The following is a 21,142-nucleotide window of genomic DNA, read 5'->3' as shown; positions in this document are numbered from 1 at the left end:
GAGGTTGCAGTGAGCTGAGATTGTGCCATTGCACTCCAGCCTGGGCAGCAAGAGTGAAACTCCACCTCAAAAAAAAAAAATTGGTTGATGTTCAGATGTTTACATTGAAACATCTGCTGGATGAGATGAAAATAATAGTAGTGGTTTTTTATACCACCAAATGGTAACTTTTATATGTACCAGTGCACTGCACTGACCATTTTCACATGTCAGCTAAATCTATCCTCACAACAACTTGATCAGGTGCGTACCATTACCCATTTTACAGATGAAGAAACTGAAGCTCAGAGGGATGAAGTAACTTGCCTGAGGGCACACAGCCAGTAAGTCATGGAGTTTGAACCCAGGTTTGTTGCACTCCAAACCTTGTGCAACACCTCCTAGGCAGTGTTTAATACAATCCCTTAAATAGGTCTAATTGATATTTCAGGTGCTTTTTATACATGATATCATTTTCCATTACGACTGCCCTGGACAGTAAGTATGGCTCATTCATGAATTCTGTCAACAAACATTCACAGTTCTTACCAGTGCTACCTAGTGGCATGCCTCCATTCATAAAATACATTTGTGTTGAATGCATCCTGGCCCTGTACTAGGTACCAGACTAGGGCTTACCAAGGTAAATTAAGACAGTTCTCTGCATTTAAGAGGTTTCCTACCAGGGCTGGATGCGATAGCTCATGCCTGTAATCCCAGCACTTTGGGAGGCCGAGGTGGGCAGATCACGAGGTCAGGAGATTGAGACCGTCCTGGCTAACACAGTGAAACCCCATCTCTACTAAAAATACAAAAAATTAGCCGGGTGTGGTGGCAGGCGCCTATAATCCCAGCTACTTGGAAGGCTGAGGCAGGAGAATCGCTTGAACCCGGGAGGCAGAGGTTGCAGTGAGCCGAGATCGTGCCATTGCACTCCAGCCTGGGCAAAAAGAGTGAAACTCTGTCTGAAAAAAAAAAGAAGTTTACTATCTAGTAATATTTAACCAACTCCATTTTATAGGAGAAAAAACTGAAACTTGAGATGCCTCGCAACTATCAAGCCACTACAGCATAACCATAGCCCAGAAGTGAACCCCCCAAGTGCAGGATGGAAGTGAAGTGACCCTTGTTCAAGCATTGTACCCAGAAGTCTCCAAAACTCTCCAGTGGGGGGTCATGTTTCATACTGGGGAATTGTGTGGGGGCTTCCAGGGGATTTTCCAGTAGTAAACAGTAGGAAGTGTTACCTGCTTTATTTCTAAATGATCTTGAGGTATCACTGCAGTTCTGGGCAAGTCCCTTTGGACTTTTTAAAGGTTAGTACTTGAGTCTGCCAAGAGTCTTAGTGAAGGAAATTTCTTGGCCAAATGGGGTAGAAATCTGAACCCTCCTGAGGGAGTGGGAATGAGAGAGGTGGGGAATGAGAGAGAGGGGTTGCCCAAGGAGAAAAGAAACAAAAGCAGTCCAGGGGGCCCAGATTTCTGAGTTCAAAGAGAGGTGGCAAAAATGAAGCAGCCCAGCTTGCTGAGATTTGAGGAGCAAAGATTAGACTGGATTTGAAAGGTGAAAAAATGAGGCAGCATTTTAAATTGGGAGAGAATTTTCTGGTGGCTGGGACTTGTCTAAAGTGTCTGATCAATTCAACTAACAACACTAATGGCTTACACTGGGTAAGGCGGGGTGTCAGGTACTGTGGCTACTCAGACAACAAAGGTGTGGATCCTGTCTTCAAGGAACTCAGTCTTTCAAGGGAAGCATGCATGGAAATAAATACAGTGCAGTGTGATATGGATAAGGTGGTATGCGAAGGGGCGGGGCGGGCAGAGTGGGCTTCAGAGAAGATATCTGCGTGTTAAAATCAATCAGAGCTTCAGGCTTTATTCTTAGGGTGATGGGGTTTTGAGAAAGGGAACTGCAGGGGCCAGGCACGGTGGCTCATGGCTATAATCACAGCACTTTGGGAGGCCAAGGCAGGCGGATCATCTGAGGTCAGGAGTTCGAGACCAGCCTGGCCAACCTGGTGAAACCCCATCTCTACTAAAAATACAAAAATTAGCCAGGTGTGGTGGTGAACGCCTGTAATCCCAGCTACTCAGGAAGCTGAGGCAGGCGAATCGCTTGAACCCAGGAAGTGGAGGTTGCAGTAAGCTGAGATAGCACCACTGCATTCTAGCCTGGGCAACAGAGAGAGACTCCATCTCAAAAAACAAACAAAAAAAAACGGTAATGTCTAATTTATGTTAAGAGATCATTCTTCTGGCTGCTGTTTGAAGCAAAAATAGAAGCAGAAGAGGAGGCTATTGTAGTCCAGGAGGGAAATGATGGTAGCTTGGGGATGATGGAAAGTGGTCAAATTCTGGATATATTTTGAAGGTAGAGCTGACAGGACTTGCTGACGGACTGCGTATAGAATTGAGGGAAAGCGGAGTTGAGGATGATTCCTCAGTGTGGAACCTCAGAATGTAGGCAGAGTCCTCTGGAGGAATTACTGGGAGTGGGGAGGTAGGTTCAGTAGAGCTGAATCAAGACTTCTGATTGTGTTAAGTTTGAGATATGTGATAGAAATCTAAGTGGAGAAGTAACAGAATGGAATCTGAAGCCCAAGGGAAGTCAGTCTGGAAGTTTAGATATGGAAGTCATCAGCACTGAGGTGGTGTTTAATTCCATGGAATGAGATGAGATCACCCAGGTTAGAGAGGCATTTGGGTGGATTGAGGCCAACATTCAGAGGAGGAGGAGCAGGTCATGGTGTCCTGGCAACCTAAAGAAGTATGATCAGTTTCCTGGGGCTCCGGTAACAAAGTATCACAAACTGAGAGGCTTAAACAGCAATGTATTTCTGGAGGTTGGAAGTCCAAAATCAAGGTGTCAGCAAGGTTGATTCCTTGTGAGGGCTGTGAGAGAGTCTGTTCCATGTTTCTCTCCTGGCTTTTGGAGGTTTGCTGGCAATCTGGAATTCCTTGGCTTATATATGCATCAACCCAATGTCTGCCTTCATATTGCTGTGGCATTCTCTCCGTGTGCATGCACGTGTCTGTGTCCAAATCTCCTCTTTTTATAAGGACGCTGTCATCTTGGATTAGAGCCCACCATAATGACCTCATCTTAACTTGATCATCTGCAAAGAACCTATTTCCAAATAAGATCACATTCACAGGTACTAAGGGGGTTAGGATTTTATCATTTGGGGGACACACTTCAACCCCTAACAGTCAAGAGGAGTGAATATAGCAAAATGTTCTTAGTGACGTTGATAAGAGCTGCCTGAATGAGTGGTGGGGGTGAAAGTCACATTGGTGTAGGCTGGGGAGAGTATAGGTGAAGAGAAAGTGGAGACCATAAGCACCAACAACTCTCGAGAGGTTTCACTCTGGTGGTGCAGAAGCTTGGAGGGGTGTATATCTAGGGAAGGGTTTTTAAATTTTATTTATTATTATTTTTTTATTTACTTTTTTTGAGACAGAGTCTCGCTTTGTCACCCAGGCTGCAGGGTGGTGGTGAGCAGTCCTCCCGCCTCAACCTCCCGAGTAGCTGGGACTACAGGCATGAGCCACCAAGCCCAGTGAATTTTTTAAATTGTAGAGACAAGGTCTTGCTATGTTGTCCAGTCTGGTCTTGAACTCTTTGGCTCAAGCCCCCCGCCTTGGCCCCGCAAAGTGTAGGGATTACAGGCATAAGCCACCATGCTGGGTGGTCTTTTTATTTTTAATATAGGTGATATTAAGTTATGTTAATGTGAATGATCTAGTAGTGAGAGAAACATGTATGTTACTAGGGAGAAGTGATAAGAGAGGTCAGAATTATTCCTTGAGTAAAAATGGAGGGATGCATCCAGGAGGCTTCTTGGATTGTAGAGGGATTGAAGGCAGATTATGTGGGTCCAAATGCCAGTGGATTTGGTCAGGGAAAGATGAGGTGATTTATGTCCAGTTGTATCTGTTTTTTTCTTGAAGTATGAGTGTGATCATAAACTGAGAATGTGTGTTTATGGCAAATGCTGGAAATTTGAAGAAAGAAGTATTGTGAGACAGTCTCAGAGTGTAGGAGAAGCAAAGCTTCTAGGGAACTGTGGTGGGAGTGTCTGGCGTCGAGGAGATTTGTGATCACAAGTATGAAGTGAGTCACTCAGCATGCCTGAGCGATCTTCTTAAGCAATGATTAGCTGCAAGGGTGCAGGTGGAGAATGAGTGAGTAGTTGGATTTAACTAGGCTTGGACTTTTGCCAGGGAGTAGAAGGACAAGGGGGTAGTTTTAATACTGGATCATGGAAATTCACGCTGAGTAAAGAGGGAAATGAAGAGTGTGATGGATCACAAAAAGTGGTAAGAGCAATGGTTTGTGGTCTCTGAGGGGTTGACTGGCAGCTGAATAGGGATATCAGGGCAGTGTGGATTGGTAGGAGGCGGCAGCCAGAGTGGGAGATACTGGGATATCAGATTTTGGAGCTGGTGGTGACTCTGAAAAAATCAAGAGCCATATACCCTTTACCTCAGCCTGGCAAAGTCTTTTAAAATAAACAGAATTAACTGAGGTTTTAATTTTTTCCGGCCAAAGTGCCAGTCAGCTTGCCAACAGAAGGACTTTTTGTCTTCACCAGCCTGCACACGGCCTTGGCAACATGTTATCTCTGTGTACAGATCTGGCCTCCCTCTGCCCTCTCGCAGGCTTGGGAAGGCTGAGTCACACTTTTCCAGCTGAGACGAACAAGGCAAAGTCACATATTCTCAGAGGCAGCTCTCAAATATTTTAATTTTTTAAACTTTTTTTCCATAAACTTGTAGGCTGTTGCTCAGGTTCCTTCCTTTCCCTCCCTTCTTGCCTTCTCCCCTCCCCCGTGCACTCTCTTCCCCCTCCCTTCCCCTCCCCTCCCCTCCTCTCCTCCCTCCTCCCTTCCCTCCCCTCCTCTCCCCCTCCCTTCCCTCCTTCCCTCCCCTCCTATAGTTCTTCCTTTCCTTTCTTTCTTCCCTTCCTTCCTTCTCCCTCCCTCCCTTCCTTCCTCTTTCCTTCCTCCTTCCTTCCTTTTTCCTTTCCTTCTTCCCCTTCCCTCCCTTCCTTCCTTCCTTCCCTTCCTTCCCTTCCTTCTTTTTCTTTCTTTCTTCCTTTCTCTCTCTCTCTCTTTCTTTCCCTCCATCCCTCCTCCCTCCTTCCCTTCCTTCCTTCCCCTCCCTCCCTTCCTTCCATTCTTCCTTTCCTTTCCTTTCCTTTTTTCTCTTTCTCTTTCTCTTTCTTTCCTTCCTTCCCTCCCTCCCTCCCTCTTTCTTCTTTTCTTTCTTCCATCCCTTTTTCTTTCAAGACAGGGTCTCTGTCACCCAGACTGGAGTGTGGTGGCATGTTCTCAGCTCATGCAGCCTCAACCTCCTGGGCTCAAGTGATCCTCCCACCTCAACCTCCCGAGTGGCTGGGAACACAGGTGCACAACACAACACCTGGCGAATTTTTTGTAGAGACAGGGTTTTGCCATATGTTGCTCAGGCTGGTCTTGAACTCTTGGGCTCAAGCAGTTGGCCCACCTCCCAAGTGCTAGGATTACAGGTGTGAGCCACCATGTCTAGCCCAAATACTTTATGATTGCATTTTCCCTCTCTAGATCAACTTCTAACATAAAGAAGAATAAAAATTATATATCCAATGACTACATGGGGAAGGGGAGTTCCATTCAAGAAAGTTTTAAGAAATTGTTTTCAGGGGTATGTGATGTCAGTTGGTGACAAAGTTGACAGTGGAATGCAAGAGGTTTGGTCTTAAGGAAGATTACATTATTTTAAAGTATTATTACTCTTCCGTTCATTCAACAAACATTTATTGGGTGCCTATTATGTACCAGTCAACATACTACCTCAGTGGTTCTTAAACTTTTTGGTCTAAGAAAAAAGTTTATACTCTTAAAAATTATTGAGGGTCCCAGCCAGGTGTGCTGGCTCATGCCTGTAATCCCTGCACTTTGGGAGGCCAAGGCAGGCAAATTGCTTGAGCTCAGGAGTTTGAGACCAGCCTGGGCAACATAGCGAAACCTCATCTCTACTAAAAAGAAAAGAAATCCTAACTTGGCCAACCTGGTGAAACCATCTCTACTAAAAAATATAAAAATTAGCCAGGCGTGGTGGTGGGTGCCTGTAATCCCAGCTACTTGGGAGGCTGAGGCAGGAGAATCGCTTGAACCTAGGAGGTGGAGTTTGCAGTGAGCTGAGATTGCACCACTGCACTCCAGCATGGGCAACAGAGTAAGACTCCATCTCAAAAATATAATAATAAAATAAAATGAAAAAAAAAAAAACAGAAGTGGTGGTACACACCTGCCATGCCAACAACTTGGGAGGCTGAGGTGGGAGGACTGCTTGAGCCTGGGAGATCAAGGGTGCAGTGAGCCGTGATGGCACCACACTCCAGCCTGGGCAATACAGCAAGATCCTGTCTCAAAAAAAACCTACTAAGGACCCCAAATAACTTTATGCCTTTATGTGGTTTATATCTATCAATATTTCCTATTTATGAATTCAAAACTGAGGAACTGAAAAATGCTCATTTAGGCTGGGTATGGTGGTGTGCACCTGTAGTTCCAGCTACTTGGGAGGCTGAAGCAGGAGAACTGCTTGACCCCAGGAGTTCAAGGCCATAGCATACTGTGATTGCCCCTGTGAATACCCATCGCACTCCAGTCTGGGCAACATATGAAACCCTGTCTTTAACAAAAAATACAATAAAATTTTAAAATTCATTTAAAAATAATAAACCAATTACATGTTTTTTTTTTTTGTTTTTTTTTTTTGAGGCAGGATCTCACTCTGTTGCCCAGGCTGCAGTGCAGTGGTACAATCTTGGCTCACTGCAACCTCTGCCTCCCAGACTCGAGCGATCCTCCCACCTCAGCCTCCTGAGTAGCTGGGACCATAGGTGTGCACCATCATGCCTGGCTAATTTTTATATGTTTTGTAGAGACAGGGTTTCGCCATGTTGTCCAGGCTGGTAATGTTCAATTGTTTTTCAAAACATAAAAAGCTTAGCAAGAAAAGTGGCATTGTCTTACATTTCTTCCAAATGTCTTTAGTATCTGGCTTAATATAAAATGGCTAGAATCTCATATCTATCTGTTTTTGCATTCATTCTGTTGCCAGATCACACACCATGTATCTTCTAGAAAACTTCACTGTACATGCATGAGAAAATGAGAGTTAAAAAAGCTTAGAATTATTATGAAAATATTTTTGGCCTTAAGGACTCTCTGAAAGGGTTTCAAAGCAGGATCCCCAGGGGTGCCCACACCATACTTTGGGAACCACTTTGCTAGATAGTTGGATACAGCCCTCAAGGAGTTCAGGGACCAGCAAGAGAGAACATTTATAGGTATATGTAACGCAATGTGTTAAGTGCTCTAATAGAGCAGAATAATATAAATGCTGTGAGGGATCCATTAATTCTGGCTGGAAAGGTCAACGAAGGCTTCAAGGAGAAGCTGACATTTGAATTGGATCTTGAAGGATGAGTAGGTATATAACAGGAAAGGTGAAGCTTTTCTTGGCTGAGAAACAGCATGAGTAAAGGCCAGAAACAAGGAGTATAGGTAAGTCCAGTGTTCCTAGAATATAACATGCATGAAGACAAGTGACTAGAGGAGGCTGGAAGAGTACAGTGGGAGGACAGGCTGAATAGAGCCTTTATTCTGCAGGCAATGAGGAAACAACTGAAGACTGTGAAGCAGAACCATACAAGAATATTAGCTAATCTTTGTGCTCCTACTCTGTCTAGGCTAGGCATTGAGGAAACCTAGTTTTCTTACCAACGCATTGAAAGAGGAATTACTAGCCTCACTTTACAAGAAACAGGCTTCCGGTAACAAATTTACCTACTTGGATCTCTATTATGAAACTGACCTCTATTATTAATACATTTTCTGAAGTTCTTAGGATTGAGATTTTCCAGAGGTATGGATAATAATACAGGGTAAACAACAGAAACTGAGGTCCTCTTGGCTTCCTAGAAAGAAGTGGTTGTGACGGGCATGGTGGCTCACACCTGTAATCCTAGCACTTTGGGAGGCTGAGGCAGGCGGATCACGAGGTCAGGAGATCGAGACCATTCTGCTTAACACGGTGAAACCCCGTCTCTACTGAAAATATAAAAGTTAGCCAGGCGTGGTGGCAGGCGCCTATAGTCCTAGCTACTAGGGAGGCCGAGACAGGAGAATAGTTTGATCCCAGGAAGGCAGAGATTGCAGTGAGCGGAGATTACGCCACTGCACTATAGCCTGGGCAACAGAGCGAGACTTGGTCTCAAACAAACCGAAATAAAAAAAAAAAAAAAAAAAGAAAGAAAAAGAAGTGATTGTTCTTGAACAGGCCCAGTAAGGCAGGAAGAGCTGCTGGTCTCCTTCTGGCTCCTTAAAGATTTTTCTGCTGTCTCTAGTGCTCATAACTGTCACCCTCCCTCTGTAATTGATACCTGACTTCAGGAGTATCTATTACAAAGTTTTGGCAGAAATAAAGAAATGAACTAAGACCAAACTCACAAGAGAGAATCAAATACAGCAATTAAAATTACCAGACAATTTTTTTTTTTTCAAAGGATAGTGGTCCATGTTTCCTTTTTGGGTGTTGTATTCGGTGGTTCTGATTGCTAAGGAAGTATTCATAAATATGATTTGAGTATGTTGCCTGCTTGGAAGCATAAAAGAGAGTAAATAGTTCTGGGAACTGAGCTGCTTCTCTATGAGTTTAGTTTGCCCCATACCAGACATGTATTTACGCAGCACTGCCCACCTTTTACATAAGATCTCAGGTTGATGGTCTACATAGTACTCAACAATAGGAGAACCCTGAAATACCTGTCAGGCTGGGCGCGGTGGCTCACGCCTGTAACCCCAGCATTTTAGGAGGCCCAGGCGGACAGATAACTTGAGCCGAGTTTGAAACCAACGTGGGCAACACAACGAAACCCTGTCTCCACAAAAATATGCAAAAATTGGCTGAGCGCAGTGGCTCACGCCTGTAATCTCAGCACTTTGGGGGGCTGAGGTGGGCAGATCATAAGGTCAGGAGATCGAGACCATCCTAGCCAACATCGTGAAACCCTGTCTCTGCCAAAAATACAAAAAAATTACTGGGCGTGGTGGCACGCACCTGTAGTACAAGCTACTCGGGAGGCTGAGGCAGGAGAATTGCTTGAACCCGGGGAGATAGCGCCACTGCACTCCAGCCTGGCGACAGAGTGGGACTCCGTCTCAAAAAAAAAAAAAAAAAAAAAAAAAAAAAAAAAAATTGGGCGTGGTGGTGCGAGCTTGTAATCCCAGCTCCTCAGGAGGCTGAGGTGGGAGGCTCACTGGAGCACAGGAGGTTGAGGCTGCAGTGAGCCGAGATCGCACCACTGCATTCCAGCCTGGGCGACACAGCCAGACCCTGTCTCAAACAAATAAATAATAAAAATTTAAGACTACGATAACCCTATAATTGGCCCACGGGGCATTCAACCTTCCATGGATTGAAAATATTCGGGAAAAATAAAGACAATAAAACATAATACAAATAAATACAACATAACAACTAGTTCCATAGCACTTTCATTGTATTAGGTAATTTACTTAATCTAGGGGATGATTTAAAGTATCTGGGAAGGTGTACGTAGGTTATATGCAAACACTACACCATTTTACATAAGGGACTTGACCAGAATCTGCGGATTCTGGTGTCTACGGCGTCCTGGAACTAATCCCCATTTAATACGAGGCGATGACTGTACACACGTTAGTGTGTATTAGGCCATCAAAACGCCTCCGGGAAATTCTCGGGTTATCTTGAAAACCCCTTTCCTACCCAAGCCCTTTAGCCTAGAGGGCTGTTGGGGCGGTCGCCTAAGAGACCACACAGAAACAACTGCGCATGCGTGCATCCCGCCGGCTGATGCAACCTCCCGCTACCGTGCGGCTCTACCTCGAGTAAGGAAGCCGACAGGGAAATCAGGCGCGACCAATCGGCGGCCACACGGAAGTGGGCGGAAAGCCCCACCCCCCCGGGGCTTTGCGAGAGACGTTGGGCGGCGCGGCGCTAGTGGCGTAGACGCCCAGCAGTCCTGCGTCTCTTCCGGCGGCTGGGGGGGGGTGTCCTGCCGGCGCGCGGGCCCTGCGGCCATTTTGGGCTTCGCTTCCACCGCACCAGTCAACCTACCTAGCCCTTCCGGTGTCGCGTTGCTCAGGGGTTCTTCAACCTTCTGTCACTCAGAAAACCACCGCCGAGGCCGTGGGCAGGCTCCTATCGATGGTATTGAAGCGTCGAGCCGACTAGGGAACGTCCTTTCCCTCCAGGATGGAAGTCGCATCAGCTGCCGCGTATTGCGCGGGGTGTTTCTCCCTGTGTTCTGCCGCCCGCTGCCGCATCCGCTGCCCTCTGTGGCTTTTCTGCTGGCTCGGAGATCGGCTTGGAGCACCGACGCCACCGCTGGGCAAGGCCGAGACTCTGTAGGTTTCCTCCGAATCCCGTCCGACCTCCAGCCGCTGAGCGCCGCGGCCCTACCCGAGAAACTGCCAAGGAAAAGGAGATGGAGCCTGAGACAGGCGGATCGCGGAAACGGCCTGGCCCTCGGGCGGGCTTCCGGTTCTGGCCACCCTTTTTCCCTCGGCGATCGCAAGCAGGCTCTTCTAAGTTCCCGACGCCTCTTGCGCCGGAAAACTTCGGGGACCCCACACTGCTTTCCTCCGCCCAGCCCGAGACTCGGGTCAGCTACTGGACGAAGCTGCTCTCCCAGCTCCTTGCGCCGCTCCCCGGATTGCTTCAGAAGGTGCTAATTTGGAGCCAACTTTTCGGTGGAATGTTTCCGACCAGATGGCTAAATTTTGCTGGAGTCTACAGATCCCTGAAGGGACGGGAGAAACCAGCCGCCTCCACAGCGCAGAAATCTTTGAGTTCGCTGAAGCTCGACTCCTCAGACTCCTCGGCCACCAGTCCCCTTAATTGGCTAGAGGAGGGAATCCACTGGCAGTGTTCGCCCCCAGACTTAGAATTGGAGCTTAAGGCCAAGGGAAGTGCTTTGGACCCTGCAGCACACGCTTTTCTCTTAGAGCAGCAGCTAGGGGGAGTGGAGCTGTTGCCCTGTAGCCTTCAATCCCGTCTGTACTCTGACCGGGAACTTGGCTCTTCGCTCTCTGGGCCTCTAAACATTCAACGCATAGACACTTTTAATGTGGTATCCTATTTGCTGAGCCCCTCCTACCTGGACTGCTTTCCTAGGCTAGAAGTCAGCTATCAGAACAGTGATGGAAATGGCGAGCTAGTCGGCTTGCAGACACTAACCGCAGAGAGCGGAGGCCTGAGAGAGGACCCTTGTCATCCCCAGCCGCTGAGTGCAGAACTCACCCCGGCCTCGTGGCAGGGATGTCCACCTCTTTCTACAGAAGGCCTACCAGAAATTCACCATCTTCGCATGAAACGACTGGAATTCCTTCAGCAGGCTAGCAAGGGGCAAGAGTTACCCACCCCTGACCAGGATAATGGCTACCACAGCCTGGAGGAGGAACACAACCTTCTCCGGATGGATCCGAAACACTGCAGAGATAACCCAACACAGTTTGTTCCTGCTGCTGAAGACATTCCTGGAACCACCCAGGAATCCACTGAAGAAAAAATAGAATTATTAACTGCAGAAGTTCCACTTGCTTTGGAAGAACAGAGCCCTTCTGAGAGCTGTCCATCTTGTGAGATACCTATGGAAAAGGAGCCTGGAGAGGGCCGAATAAGTGTAGTAGATTACTCATACCTAAAAGATGACCTTCCCATTTCTGCCAGACCAGCTTGTAGTAACAAACTGATAGATTATATTTTGGGAGGTGCATCCAGTGACCTGGAAACAAGTTCTGATCCAGAAGGTGAGGATTGGGATGAGGAAGCTGAGGATGATGGTTTTGATAGTGATAGCTCACTGTCAGACTCAGACCTTGAGCAAGACCCTGAAGGGCTTCACCTTTGGAACTCTTTCTACAGTGTAGATCCTTATAATCCCCAGAACTTTACAGCCACAATTCAGACTGCTGCCAGAATTGTTCCTGAAGAGCCTTCTGATTCAGAGAAGGATTTGTCTGGCGAGTCTGATCTAGAGAATTCCTCCCAGTCTGGAAGCCTTCCTGAGACCCCTGAGCATAGTTCTGGGGAGGAAGATGACTGGGAATCTAGTGCAGATGAAGCAGAGAGTCTCAAACTGTGGAACTCTTTCTGTAATTCTGATGACCCTTACAACCCTTTAAATTTTAAGGCTCCTTTTCAAACATCAGGGGAAAATGGGAAAGGCTGTCGTGACTCAAAGACCCCATCTGAGTCCATTGTGGCCATTTCTGAGTGTCACACCTTACTTTCTTGTAAGGTGCAGCTGTTGGGGAGCCAAGAAAGTGAATGTCCAGACTCGGTACTGCGTGACGTTCTATCTGGAGGAAGACAGACACATGTCAAAAGAAGAAAGGTTTGTTTCTTTTAACATGCCTGATATGTTCTGACTGTTTTGATATGGTTAAATATAGCAGCATGACTTTGGAGGCTTAGGAGTGCATGTGTTTTTGAGGAAGACCTCTAAATTCGTATACTTGCATTGAGAAATATGTAAATGACCCTTCTCCTCTCCCTGACTCCCCACCCCCATGCACATTTTTGCTGTCCACAACGAACATACCAGCGTGTAGATGTTAGCAGGAAAGTGCCATTTTTCTTTGGGTTGGTAGTTCTGGACTGTTTCTTTACAAGCTTCAACTTTTCACACTTTTTAACGGACTATTAAACTTTGTGTATACACGATTTAATTTTTCTAGAGATTGAAAAGGTCCTGTTACAGCCATAGAGTTTTAAACTGATTTTAAATGTATGTTGTTTGCAAATACTTAATATTTTGTTTGCACATAACAAGAGTGTCTTCATTCCTGTCCATTACAACCCAAAGGGATGATGATATCAAGTAGTAAGTAAGATTTATTTGGTCCAATTTGCCATGAAAGAAAATAGTAATTTCAGTGGTTTTGACGTTACATGATTTTAATTGAAAGTCAAAGCCAATACAGGAAATGGTATTGCCTTTTCTTAGGAATGCAGTGCTAGTTATCAGTGGTCAGCTACAGTTAATATTAATAAAAACAGTGATGGCCACTTACTTGGTTTATCTTGACTAGTTGCTTCCTATTCCCAGGCTAATTTCAGGTTAACCTTATTTTGGGAGCGTTTTGAGTTGGTTTGTTTTTCTTTATAGTTGCTTTAACTAAAGTTATTAATTGAACTCTCCGCAAACCGAAAGGTGTCTATTGTAGAGGGAAAGTTTTTTTAGTTTTCTATGCCGTTACTTGGAAAGAGAAGATATTGGGTGAGTTATTACTGACCTCAGCTTCTGCCGCACTGGGGAGTTTCAGATGGACAGTGCCATAATCTCTTGGCTCCAAATGGCCAGCTTAATACTTTGAAATTATTCCTGGGTAGAAAGTATCTCCAAATGGTGATAATCTTACGTCTTACCTTTAGGGCAGAATAAGTCATGTTAAAAATTAAATTTTAGTTCACACTGTGTAAATGCCATCTCTCTGTCCTTTTAAGGGGCCCCTGACAAAATGACCTATTTAGAATGAATAGGTAAGAAACAAAGTGGGGCAATGGAATGAGCACTTGGCAGCTGGAGCCCCGTGTTCTCTACTCCTCAGTGGTTAAGGCGGAGAGATTTGGAAGGCAGCCAGACCTGGCAAGTTACTTGACTCTCATGGCCTCAATTCACTCTTACTTGATGGGAAAAATAATAATATCTATTGTACAAGTTATTGCAAGATTTAAATGAGACAAGTAAATAAAATTCAGAATTTATTGCCTTGCCTTTAAATGCTAGCTCTTATTGAGAGACCTCAGGCCAGTCTCATGTCTAATTTTAGCTTGCTCATTGAGTAAAATGAAATGAGTGGAGTAGATGATACTGTGAACTAGAAGCAGAATTTGTAAATGATTATGTCTGAATATGATAGAATTATTTGACAGCCTTTGACTCTCTGTCGTTGGTATATATGGAGTATGATGTATGAAATATATGGAGTATATAGGATGATGGGTAGTGAGTCTAAAAAACCCTTCTACCTCTGTTTTCTTATCTGTATAATGATCCGTACCTCATAGGGTTAATGTGAGGATTAAATGAGATAAAAATGTGAAGCTCTTTGAAAAGAGCTGGTATATGATAAACACTGTATGTTTTTATCATTTATCTTAATGACACAATGAATGAGTAGTATTCAAGACTAGAATGCAATAACTGGTAAGGTGTTACATACCTGCTAATTGTCCTCAGGGGCATCCCTTGGCCTGATGTAAAGGGAACGAAAGTAGTAGGCCACAGTAGGGTTAGCTGATGTAACTATTAAACATACTTTAAAGCGAGTATTTGCTTTTGGAGTTTGATAGCTTAGAAAGAAGCTTCATAGAAATTAAGTAGTGATTAAGTAGTAATGAGTAGGGATTGTCACTCATTACATGTCATTATGTATATTAGAATCACAATTTCATATATAGGATAGCATATTGAATACAAAGGTTTTTGAAATCTTAACTACAAAGTTTCTTAGAGTAACACAGCGTTAAAAATACTAATTTTGCTGTACTTTGTTTACTAAGTAACTTTTTCTCTTCTGTATTGTTATTGCCAAAGTAATGATACAAAAATAGTACTACATGTTGATTTAAAAGTTGGAAAGTGAAAACATTTTCTAAAAGGAAAAAGAATAGAAGTAAGCAAAAATATTGTTAAAGCCTTTATGCAATGATAAAAACAGTGACTTCCGGGGATATGGCGGTTATTTTCAGAAATATTTTGCTTATCATTTTGAGGGAAGAATATCACAGAACTGTATTTCCCTAAGGATTAAAAAATAGCAGGGGTTAATAACAGCATGAAAAATTCAATTCCTCATCTGGATTCTTTTTATTAACACCAAAAGCCAAGGGCTGGTGGGGGATGCGTGGGGGCAGACGACTGTATGTGTGTATTATGCAGATATAGATAAATGAAGGATATATATATATAAATGAAAGATATATGTCTCTACATGAAATATTTAGGTGACATTTGTTACTATTTTATCCAAATGCCATCTAATCAGACCTTTTTTTTTTTTGAGACAGAGTTTCGCTCTTGTTGCCCAGGCTGAAGTACAGTGGTGCGATCTCGGCTCACTGCAACCTCCACTTCCCAGGTTCAAGCTGTTCTCCTGCCTCAGCCTCCTGAGTAACTGGGATTACAGGCGTGCGCCACCACGCCTGGCTAATTTTTTTGTATTTTTAGTAGAGACAGGGTTTCGCCATGTTGGCCAGGCTGGTCTTGAACTCCTGACCTCAGGTAATCTGCCTGCCTCCGCCTCCCAAAGTGCTGGGATTACAGGTGTGACAGAACTTTTTTTTTTTTCTTTAACTTCAGATATAGCTGGAACCAAATATTCCTAAGAACAAGATGTTATTTTTAGTTGGGAATAGTAAGATATTCTATATTATGAAAAAATTGGTAGCATAAAGGGTTATTGACCTCAACGCTAATTGTAAGATCCTAGAGAGTTATTAAAATTAGTCTTTGTTTTTGTAGGTAACCTTCCTTGAAGAAGTTACTGAGTATTATATAAGTGGTGATGAGGATCGCAAAGGACCATGGGAAGAATTTGCAAGGGATGGATGCAGGTTCCAGAAACGAATTCAAGAAACAGAAGATGCTATTGGATATTGCTTGACATTTGAGCACAGAGAAAGAATGTTTAATAGACTCCAGGGAACATGCTTCAAAGGACTTAATGTTTTCAAGCAATGTTAAGATGAGTTGGCAGCCTGTAGTCATAGCATACACTACCTCTTACCTGAGAGGTGTCTTTTAAAAACAAATCTTGGCAGCTGTCCTTTGACTTTTTTTTTTAAGAGGAAATGTAACTTGGATCTAGTTTAATTTTTTTTTTTTTCCCAACATATCCCACTCAGAAACATTCAGGTTTGAAGCCAGCCCTGATGATGAAGGATGAACTAGTGTAATTTCGAATCTTCCCTTTTTTGATTTAGTTGGATGTGCTTTTAAATGACCTTTGCATGCATGAGGTGAAAAGGGGACCTTTTTGAGTTGTCATTTTGCACTTTCAAAACTTACTTTCTTGGAAAACAATATTTATAGGGCTTAAAGCCCATTTTCATTTCTAATCTAAATTATGTGTGCCTATCTGAAAACTTTGGACTCTTGCTTCTTTCCCAAAATTCAGAAGTTAATGGGCTTTTATGTTTTTCTGTTTTTTTATTTCATGATTTGGCCTATCTACCTTAGGCTGAAAAATAACCTTGTGTATGCTACCGACTTAAAGTACATTATTTTGTGTCACTTTTTTTTTCTTGTAAAAATGACTTGGGTTGAAAATGTGTGTTAACCTTTTGTTTCTACATTGTTATACCTAGGATATTTCCAAGGATTGCCACAAAATCCACATGTGCAGTACTTTACTACTTTGGGAAAGCTGCATCTTTCTACCAAATTTTAATGTCTAATGTATTTAATTTCTTTGGAAACTGTTGTTTGGAGAGGGTTCTGTATATGTTATTGTAGTTCCCAGTTTAATATAGTTCTTTGTATCTCTTTAACAGGTTGAAGTTGTTGCAGAACACTCTGGAAAGTAATAATTACATCATAATCATTTATTTTTTAAACTTAAAAGCCTAGCAATTTCCTAGAAAGAAAATGGGAGACATCTCAGAGCAATTTGGTTTTGGTGTATATGTTCTCAATAGAAAGCCAGTGTTAACGAATATCATGCCTCAGCACTGTCACTTTTAAAACCTGTCAGGATCCCACTGTAAAATTGCAAATGGGCAGTTCTGAATTTTCACGTTTGAAATGTAAAATATAAACTTCAGTCAGTATCCAGGTTTATTGTGTCCTACTGTTTAATAAGGAGAGAAGTAATGGCAAGGCCTTTACTTTCAGGAAAGGATAGAGGTATAGATTAATGACTACAAAGTCTTAATATCTTTAGCCCAAAGCTTGCTTTGAATTAAGTCTTCGCATTGACTGCTTGTGTTTGGTTTATTTGTTTAGCTTTACAAGGTACACATAAGTTAGGCTGAGGGGTAGTTAACTCTTCAGTGGTCTGCTTTCATTCCGTGTGCTTCCTGTCACAGGTAATGGAAGACATAAGTAGAATAGGTGACCTCTTAGTTTTGAACTTATTTAAGTGTGGGGATGAATTTTTCATCAGAAGTGCTTACAGGGTTACTACCTCAGTTTACAATCTACCTGGTCATTATTTTATTTCTGTCTGGTTCTGCGAACTGCCTCCACTGTTTATATATTCATAATTAAACACATTGAGAATGCAACACTATAAAAACTGGTCAAGTTTTTGCAGAGCCCTTATTCTGTGTGTTTTGTGCATCTCCACTTTAGGTAATCATAGGGAGCACATTTACAGGATGGTCTAATAACATGAAAACGGTAGTTTCAAGCAATAGCGATGTCGGTTGGAAAGCAGGCATCGTTTACCTTGAAAAAAGCCTTTTGACAACATAATAGGCATTCTTTTAAAACCAGGCTAAAACATTTTATTTCCGAGACTTAACGGTGTGTTTTCTGTTTCTGAAACCTAGCACCTCTGTGTATTTGAAAATAATGAGACATCTTTCATTGGATTTTGGAAAATTGTTCCCCATGGGATTCTAACCTCACTACCAAATATGTGAAAGCTTGATTAAGAGTTCTTCCATATACTAACCTCCTTGGAAGAAGTGATCAGAAGTTGATAAGAAGGACAGAAAGGACTATTTTAAAGTTGGACTGAAGGAGAAAAAAGCAAACTTCTTGTTTCATCCCAATTCTAGTTAGAACAAAGTTAAACCCCCATAATCTTTTTTTTTTTTTCTTTTTTCTTTTTTTTTTGAGATGGAGTCTTGCTCTGTCGCCCAGGCTGGAGTGCAGTGGCCGGATCTCAGCTCACTGCAAGCTCTGCCTCCCGGGTTCACGCCATTCTCCTGCCTCAGCCTCCCGAGTAGCTGGGACTACAGGCGCCCGCCACCTCGCCCGGCTATATTTTTGTATCTTTTTTAGTAGAGATGGGGTTTCACCGTGTTAGCCAGGATGGTCTCGATCTCCTGACCTCGTGATCCGCCCGTCTCGGCCTCCCAAAGTGCTGGGATTACAGGCTTGAGCCACCGCGCCCGGCCCTAAACCCCCATAATCTTAAAGAGAAAATCTTTAGAGGTTTTAATTAAACATTTTACACATTTGAAGTCTTATTAATGGTGCTTTAAGTGTCAATGTAGCATGTAAAAGGCTTTGTACAGACAGGTAAAAGTTCCATTTCTGAGTAATAAAATGTAACACCTCTTCATGTTTGACTTGAAAACTATCAGATTTTATTTTTGTATAATTTAAGGAAGGTAAAGTTAGGGGACTAGAAGACTCTAAATCGGCTTCTACAGATCAATGATTTAAATGTAACTAGTGTGTTGGGATTTTATAGTTAAAATTATATTTGTGTATATAACATAACTAATCTGTAAATTGTAATAAATATATTTGCAATTATTAAACGTTAAATTATATTTTGGTTCAACTTTATATTATATGTATCATAGTATTTTACAGTGGTTTTGGAATTACTAAGCAGGATTAGTATAATTGCAAACAACATTATAGTAGTAGAAGAATTTGGTTCTTGAAGTATTATGAGAGGCCCTTCTAAGAAACTGAAGATTTGATTCTGAAATTGGCCCTAGCTTTTCAGTTCTGCTGCAAAGAAAATTAAACTGGATATTCACAGAAGCAATAACATTCAGATACTTGGCTTATCCTAGTGCTTATGTGGCAGGGAGATCTCCGTTTTGTGCATTATTTATTTATTTTTTTTGAGAGAGCCTTGCTCTGTTACCTAGGCTCCATTGAAGTGGCACGATCTCAGATCACTGCAACCTCCGCCTTGTGGTTTCAAGCCATTCTCCTGCCTCAGCCTCCCGAGTAGCTGGGATTACAGGCACCTGCCACCATGCCTGGCTAAATTTTGTATTTTTAGTAGAGATGGGATATCACCATGTTGGCCAGGTTAGTCTCGATCTCCTGACCTCGTGACCTGCCCGCCTCGGCCTACCAAAGTGCTAGGATTACAGGTGTGAGCCACCGTGCCCGGCTGTTTTGTGTGTTATTAATCATGATAATCATGGTATTGTAAAATCATGATGCTCTCTCATTTACAAAAGTGGGCCAGGTATGGTGGCTCATGCCTGTAATTCCAGCACTTTGGGAGACTGAGGTGGGAGGATTGCTTGAGGCCTGGAGTTCAAGACCAGCCTGAGCAATACAGTGAGACGCTCTACAAAACAAAAACAAACTGGCCCATGGTGTCAGCACACCTGTGGTCCCAGCCTATAGACCTAGTTACTTGGGAGGCTGGGGCAGGAGGGTTGCTTGAGCACAGAAGTTAAGGCCTGCAGTGAGCTGTGATTACACCATTGTACTCCAGCCTGGGTGACAGACTCATCTCAAAAAATAAAGTCAGATGGAATCATGCTTTAATACTGGATACATGGATCATTGAGACTGCCTCAAAAGAGAAAAAAATAACATCAGAAAAAAATTTTACTCTGAAAAGAAAGCATTTGGGTTATGGCAACCCTATTAATGGATTAAGCCCTATTTGGTTTATGGCAACCCTATTAATGGATTAAAGAATAATAGCACTCTTAATTCAGGTACTTTCAAGATGAAAGGATAATGAAGAAAAGTTATTAAGATACATTTCTGAACTGGAAGGAAACTAACATTTAGTTGCAGTTAAACAATATTTAGTACAAACTGAGTTGACATCCCCGGGATATAATTTTATTTCTATCTTGGGGTTAATTGAAGCATGTCTGCCACTCCCCAGTAATAAATGGCTACATTTACGTTAAGCCAGATTTATTGCTATGCTTATCCTGATATTTTGTAGAAATGGTGTTATTTTTCTTTCGTACTTTAGTAGAAAGTTAAAAGCAAATATTTAATTGCTGACCTCAGAATTTCTTGTTTTTTTGAGACAGGGTCTTGCTCTGTCCTCCAGGCTGCAGTGCATTGGTGCGATCTTGGCTCACTACAGCCTCAACAGCCTCAACCTCCCGGCTCAAGCGATTCTCCCACCTCAGCCTTCTGAGTAGCTGGGTCTCCAGGTTCACACCACCACACTCAGCTAATTTTTCTGTTTTTTGTACAGATGGGGTTTTGCCATGTTGGCCCGGCTACGATCTCAGAAATTTAGATAGTTACTCAGATTTGGGAATTTGATGTTCTCTGGCATATTCTCATTTGGAGACTTCATTTGGACTCTTCTCTGTACCTTTTTAAAATAAAAATGGGAAATTTTCATTTTTTTCTCATAATAATGCATGTTGTTTATAAAAGCATCTAATACAGAGATATACAAAGACATTTTTGGTACATTAAAAGATAATGCTTCCCAGGGTACCTTTCTGAGCTGAGAGACTTAATTTCCTTTTATCTGTAAAAAGAGGTTTTGAGAGTTATTTAATGATACACATGTTAGCTATTTGGAATCTTTCCTTATGAACTTAGTTGAATGTTTTGTGATCAACACAAAACACCAGTCTTCTTCCTGGGTGTGCTCCAGCGAGACAAGTCTGTGTTGGTCAGTTATAACTTTAAAATACAAAGGCAGCGTGATACTGAGATCTATAATAATCGGTATCATAAAGAGGATACACAAATCTCTTCTAACCCTGCTGACTTTGAGGATTCATCAAGTAGGACCTATGATGCTTTTAACCAATATGTTTCAGTGGCAGATTTGACATCAGGGAATTTAAAGAGAACTAACTCATTCTACACATGGAATGGAGAAGGCGGTTGAGAGTAGGGGTTATGTATTACCATGTAAGCAATTTGAGTTACATCAGTGTTCCACCACTGGCAGACTCCTTCATCTCATCAGGGAGAGACAGGGAAAACTAGGTTTGTGGAAAGTAGGTTGCTTGATCCACAGGGAGGATACCCTAGAGATTGAATGAGTCTGAGAGCCACAAGGCCTGGAAAGCTGTACTACAAGGGAAGCAGCTTTGGAACAATTTTTCAGGTTTTGTTCTTTTAATGTTTTACACTTCCCCCTTTATCTCAGTAATATCCTTTCCGTTTCCTCCTGCCTTTATTTGCTGAATATTTAATTTTC

The 21,142-nt window shown here is 42.9% G+C and overlaps 1 protein-coding gene and 1 long non-coding RNA gene across 4 annotated transcripts in view; one reads left to right on the top strand and one right to left on the bottom strand.

Moving 5' to 3' along the window:
- Positions 1-10,539, bottom strand: part of LOC107129425 (uncharacterized) — a 31,068-nt gene extending 20,529 nt beyond the window's left edge. For both annotated transcript variants that reach the window (XR_010585084.2, XR_012431947.1), the window contains exon 1: positions 10,134-10,539. This is a non-coding gene — a long non-coding RNA (uncharacterized lncRNA). The remainder of the gene's footprint in view (positions 1-10,133) is intronic.
- PPP1R15B (protein phosphatase 1 regulatory subunit 15B) lies at positions 10,069-18,546 on the top strand. Of its 2 annotated transcripts, XR_010585072.2 has the most exons (3): positions 10,069-11,827; positions 12,319-12,414; positions 15,547-18,546. XR_010585072.2 is itself a non-coding variant. In XM_005540556.5 (2 exons), the coding sequence occupies exons 1-2, from the start codon at positions 10,504-10,506 to the stop codon at positions 15,766-15,768; spliced, it is 2,133 nt and encodes a 710-aa protein (XP_005540613.2). In that variant the 5' UTR covers positions 10,069-10,503; the 3' UTR covers positions 15,769-18,546. The 2 variants fall into 2 exon arrangements, 1 of the variants encoding a protein (XP_005540613.2); XM_005540556.5 differs by having other exon boundaries at positions 10,069-12,414.
- The last annotated feature ends 2,596 nt before the right edge of the window (positions 18,547-21,142 follow it).

The sequence above is a fragment of the Macaca fascicularis genome, chromosome 1, assembly GCF_037993035.2.
Source record: "Macaca fascicularis isolate 582-1 chromosome 1, T2T-MFA8v1.1".
Lineage (NCBI taxonomy): Eukaryota > Metazoa > Chordata > Mammalia > Primates > Cercopithecidae > Macaca > Macaca fascicularis.
The sequence above is the reverse complement of the archived record's forward strand: the minus strand, read 5'-3'. Positions and strand labels throughout refer to the sequence as shown.